At 34.8% G+C, this 6,249-nt stretch overlaps 1 protein-coding gene across 1 annotated transcript; it reads right to left on the bottom strand.

Annotated features, from left to right (window-relative positions):
• Positions 1–13: 13 nt before the first annotated feature.
• On the bottom strand, positions 14–6,239 carry FG379_003326 (type I fatty acid synthase; the record flags this gene model as incomplete). The annotated part of the gene is made up of 1 exon (XM_067328935.1): positions 14–6,239. A coding segment is annotated over one exon (6,226 nt), but the record flags the coding sequence as incomplete, so codon positions are not given.
• Positions 6,240–6,249: the final 10 nt, after the last annotated feature.

Genomic DNA, 6,249 nt, shown 5'->3' with positions numbered 1-6,249 from the left:
CCACCAGGTGGACCAGGATCACCAGGATATAATCCCATTACATTCAATACATCTCTGAAGTTCAAGCCAATTGATCTAACTCTAATCTCTACGTTTTCCTTCAATGGTGTGACTCTTTCATCTTGTGATAATGGTTGTAATTCAAGGTTATTAATGGAGCCTCTTGAGCTCATATTAAGTTTGGAACTTCCCAAAACACTGATTTCTGCACTGATGCTTACTAATCTTGGCACATAGATTGAATAACTCTGTTCATTTTGTTCATTATCTCCATAACTTGTAATTTTTCTTAATGCATATTCACGTTCATATGATGTATTTAGGAACGATATCTGAGACTCAGAAAGAATATTGCACTTAAAGATATCATCGTTTTTATTTGCATAAAGTACATCTTTTGAAAGGGCAAGTATAATTCCATTTAACAACTCCTCTCTTGACTCTATATCAATTAATCCAAGTGATATATTTACATCTGATAGAAGTTCCAACTCTTGTCTTGCACTTTTAATGAAAGAGGATACACCTGAATTAATACTTAGTTCATCTCTGAAATTATTAATGTAAAATGAATTTTCTGTGATTACTCTAACTCTGGGAATAAATCTTTCTTTATTTTCATACATTGTTCTAACTAATTTGCATAAGTTAAGCAAGGGTAAAAGTGATTTAACTACATTGCCTTTATTTGGATTCTCAATATGAAGGCAGATAAGATCCCATTTCGATTCACTAGATGGGGAAGGAGGTAATTCTTGAAATTCCTTCTCAAAAACGGCAGCTTCAACTTCACTGTAACTTAGCTTTGTTGCACCACAAATAATATTAACGATAAAGTAATCAGAATTGAAATCATTTCTATTTATTACTTCAGAATTACTAAACAGCAAAACCCTACGTCTCTGAATTACGATATTTGAGTTTACTTCAACCGAGCTCTTTTCTAAATCACAGTTATTTATAATTGAAAGCATTGAATCAATTTCTGACTTTTTAATTATCTTGCATGCCAAATTCCATTCAGTCTTCCAGAGTAGTTCTTTTGGTACAACACTATGTTTAATTGAGTGTGTTGAAATCACACCACTCTTAATGTATCTGAGTGAAACTCCAAAAATAATGGCAATTGGGACACCTGAAGCATTTTTTAGTGCAACATTCACAAGTGCACCGTCTTTATCCGAACTTATAAGCTGAACGAATGCAAAATATTCCTCCCCTCTAATATATTTATTTGTTTCAATTTTGGATGAAATGATACATTTATTGATACTCACTGGAACCATCGTTGGTTGTTTCTCTGTGTTATTAAGCGATTCTTGAGTTCTATCTCCAAGTAACGGAGCACAAATATGTAAAACACCATCAAGAAGAGTTGGATGAATTGTAAACCCTACTTCATTCATAACTGCTTCATTTATAGATAATGGATCTACTAAACCTTCTTGATTAGTGCCTGCAAACTCGTTTTTAATTATTCCCACTGCAGAATTTGGTGTTATTTTCCACATCTCCTTTAATGTTTTAAATCTAGAACCGTATTGTAATCCAGCAATGGACATCTTTTCATATATTTCTTCATGCGGAACTTTTTCTGAACTAGAAATTAATTCTTCGGTTGGCCATTCAGTTAATATATACAAACTCCCTTTTTGTGCTTCATTATTTGAAATATAGTCAAACTCATCACATGTAGCATAAACTATTTTTTCCTCATCAATGTTAGATTGAGATTCAATGTTAATGTGGCAGTTGCTACCTTTTGATAATACTATATTAAAATCGGACAGACAACTATTTGATTCATCGCCTATTGTGGCCCCTTTTGATTGGGGACTTAAGTATTTATATTGCTGAGCAGATGATAAAAAGAAGGGGCTTCTGAAAAATATACCCTTCATTTGTATCCAATCAGGAATTGTGTTGATCACTCCAAGAGTTAATTGTGAGGAAGCGTAGTTCAACGCTGACGTCGCAATAAAGTCCACGTATGCTGCACCTGGTAGAATTGATTGCCCCAGTACTTTATGGTTATCTAAGAGGTCAAGTAACTCTATCCCAATTAGACAATTGAATTCAAGCTTTTCAAATGGTTCACTTTTACCTTGCTTATTAGTTGGGGCATTTTCTTTAACCCATTCTGCATCATTAAAATCATGTAAAGGTGAAATAATAGGATGGGCAGTACTATTCCAGGAGAACTGTCTTCTCTTTAAAAGCCTGTATCTCCATGTATCATCATCTGGGCTACCAATATTTTGTATGTTATATTTGTCTCCAAATAACAACTCAGATACTTTATTCAATGGTTCCTCATAATTAAAATAAGAATCCTGAGGTTTACTTGTGCATATAATAGTTATTTTGTCTACATTTAATGGGATCAATGTCTTAATCAGTTGGGAGAGAACTGGTTTAGAGGAAATTTCAATGAAGGTCAAAGGTGAGTTATTTGATTCAATTGTTGATGCAACTGCATCTGATAATCTTACTGTTTTTAGGATATGTCTCGCCCAGTATTCACACGTAATTAATGATTCTCTTTCAACTTCCCCAGTAACAGTGGAAATGAACTCAATTTTTGGAAGTCTAAGCTTAACTTTATTTACTAAATCTCCGAATTTTTTGGATGCAACACTAACTAGTGGAGAATGGAATGCATGAGAAACTTCTAATTGACGGTATCTATTCCCAACTTCGTGATATTCTAATATTTTCATAACTGAATCTCTCTTACCAGATATTGTGACACTTTTTGGGCCATTTATTGCAGCTATTGCTGCAGTATCCTCTAATTCTAATTTCTTTATTGCTTCCTTTACTTGAGATTCAGAAAGTCGGCATGCAACCATTATTCCGTCAAATGCAGGAGTTGATGCCATTATGCTTGCCCTGTAAGTTACTAGCGTGATTGCATCTTCAATATCCATTACTCCACTAATTGTAGCCGCCACGAATTCACCTAAGCTATGGCCAAGCACTTTATCAGGTTGAATCCCTTTTGATATCCATAATTGTGCAAGAGAATATTCTACTGAGAATATAGCTGGTTGAGTATAACGTGTATCATTGAGCAGTTTCTGATCTGATTCCATCGAATCCTTCGTTTGTGTGTTTGGGTATATAATTTCAACTAATGACCTATTTATTATCTTTGATGCTATCTTATCACACAAATCTAAATTCTCTCTAAATATTGGTTCCTTTTCATACAATTCCTTACACATATTTACATATTGGGATCCTTGCCCAGCAAACACAAATATGACGGTGTTCGCAGGATTTTCAGAATTTCCAGCATGTTCAACTTGTTTTTTCACAGCAGATTCAATAATTACATGACTGTTACATCCACCGAATCCAAACCCACTTACACCACCATAAAGTTTAGCCTTAGATGAATCTAATGGCGTGGTATTCTGCGGAATAATAACGTTAAAATCTTCCAAGTCAAAATGTGGATTAATGTTTGTTAGATGAGCTATCTTCGGTGCAGTTTTGTGTGACAAAACCATAATTAGTTTTATTAACCCTGCAATTCCTGCAGCGCCCTCTAAATGGCCAATATTTGTCTTTAATGCACCAAGAACTAGTGGCTTTGACCTCTTGAGCTCACTTTTTCCACCAAAAATACTCTTCAATGCACCGAGTTCAATAGGATCACCTAAAGCTGTACCTGTTCCATGAGTCTCAACGTAATCTATGTCAAACTCATTTATTCTTGCACTACTTAATGCCATTTTAATTACACTTGCCTGTGCAGGGCCATTTGGTGCAGTAAGACTTGCACTTTTACCTACATGGTTACAACCCCATCCCTTTATGATCCCGAGAACAGGCGTTCCCAATTTTTTCTGTTCTTTTTGTTTCAGTATAAATATAGATCCACACCCCTCGCCTCTCACATACCCATCTGCAGATGCATCAAATGTTTTACATTTTCCATCTCGTGAAAGCATTCTAGCCTTGCAAAATGCAATGAACAAATTTGGAGATAGTAATGCATTCACTCCACTAACAATTGCTCCAACACATTCGTTATTTTTTAGGCAGTCCATCGCCACACACGTTGCGGTTAATGATGATGCGCATGCCGTATCGATTGTCATACTTGGACCTCTAATCCCAAAAACATAAGAAACACGATTCGAAATGGTCGTATTTGCAGCTCCGGTTCCAGTAAATGGTGCCATTCCTTTTCTACTCTGAAGATAGGACCAATCATTTGAACAGCAACCAACAAAAACACCGATTTGTTGTCCAACAATTAACTCCTCTTTAATATTTGCGGCTCTTATAACTTCATAAGATGTCTCTAATACTATTCTCTGTTGAGGGTCCATGTGTTTAGCCTCAATACTTGTAATCCCAAATTTAGAGTTATCAAAAAGATCAATTGAGTCGATAAAACATGCTTTGTAGGAATAACACTTTCCTGACTTATCCGGATCGACGTTGTAAACCAAATTATGATTCCATCTCTGATTTGGAATGAATTTTGATGCGCAAAATGAGCCATTAATAGAATTATATTTTTTGCCAGTAAGAGGATTTTGTGAGTATCCGAGTATCAGAGATCTCCAGAGAGTTCCAGGTGTGTTTGATCCACCAGGTAGTCTACAGGCCATTCCAACTATTACTCCTATATTTTCCGCGGTATTAACATTGTAATTCAAATAACTAGTCAAACTATCCTTAACACTATTGTTGCATTTTTTTGAAGATAACTTTTCATATATATGACTCTTCACCCCTCTTAATGTAGGGTAGTCAAACAGAGTTGTTGCAGAGAGTTTGACATTGAATTTCTTTGACAAAGCATTTCTAAATTCCAATGCAGCCAAAGAATCAACTCCGACATCTTGCAGTGGTTGATCAAATGATTCTATATCTATCCCGAATACTGATTTTGCAATCAAAAGTATGTGTTTCTCAATATAGGCTTCTCTTTCTTCCTCAGGAATGCTATTCATCACGTCAAATTTCTTATCATCTACCTTTTTGATTTTAATATTTGAAAGCATTGGTACTTTCTCACCTGAATAAACAAAATCCAAGTATGTATTCCATTTTATTGGTAAACACATTATAGTTCCATCTTTAACATTATAATGGACTTCTGTCAAAACGTCATTAACTACAAATTTTCCAAGTTCAGTTGATATTGAGTCCATACCAAGCATTTTAATATTCTCTCTTATTCCTGATGCCATTCCCTCTCCATCCCAAGCTCCCCACTGAATACTCGTAGCGGACAAGCCTTTCATCCTTCTATATTCAACCAACGAGTCCAAACAAGAATTTGCAGCTGAGTAGTTAGTCTGACCGAAGTTACCTAAACCAGAAGAAATTGATGAATAACAAACAAAACTCTTTATTTCTTTCTCAATTCCGAGTTTTTCAAGAGTTCTATGCAAATTCCATGCACCAATTGCCTTAGGCTTATATGTTGTCTCTATACTTTCACGATTCTGTAATTCTACCCTGCTATCTGAAATTACACCTGCTAAATGGAAAACATGCCTCAAATTGATGAATTCCATGTTAATGAGTTTACTTAAACTATCTTGACTGCTTATGTCACAGTTTAAGAATACTATTCCTTTTCTATTTCTACCCTTACTACTCGAAACCCTCTTTATAAGGTTATTCCACTTGTTTCTCAGCGATTCAGTTTGTTTTTCTGGTCCAAATCTTGAAATTATTTTGATTTCTGTAAATCCTTCATTTACTAAATACTCTGACAAAGAAAAACCCAAATAACCAGTACCACCAGTAATTAAACATTCCTCTATATCATCTCCCTGTTCATGTGAAGAAATAAATGGAATTCGGATTACAACTTTACCAATATGTTGAGCTCTCTGCATAAATCTAAATGCATCTATACCATTTTCTTCTGATCCTCTCATATTAAATATTCTTAATGGTAATGATTTAATCATTCCATCTTCAACACGCCTCTTGATTCTATCTAGCATTTTTCCAAACCATTTCGGGTTTTCTTCCATCATTACATCAATTGCTACAGTTTTATATTTAACATCTGGTCTTTTATTCCTTATCTCTTCCTCTGTCCATACTCCTCTTTTTCCTAACTCAACAAAACAACCACCCTTCTTCAATAAATATAGTGAATTAGGAATGTAATCGTCTATTAATGAATTTATAATAATGTCCATTTTCCCAGCATAATCTTTCATATCTTCTTTGAATTTATTGGCATCTCTTGAACTACTTACTTTTTCA

This window comes from Cryptosporidium bovis (assembly GCF_009768925.1).
Source record: "Cryptosporidium bovis isolate 45015 chromosome Unknown contig_71, whole genome shotgun sequence".
Lineage (NCBI taxonomy): Eukaryota > Apicomplexa > Conoidasida > Eucoccidiorida > Cryptosporidiidae > Cryptosporidium > Cryptosporidium bovis.
This window is presented reverse-complemented; position numbering and strand designations above follow the sequence as displayed.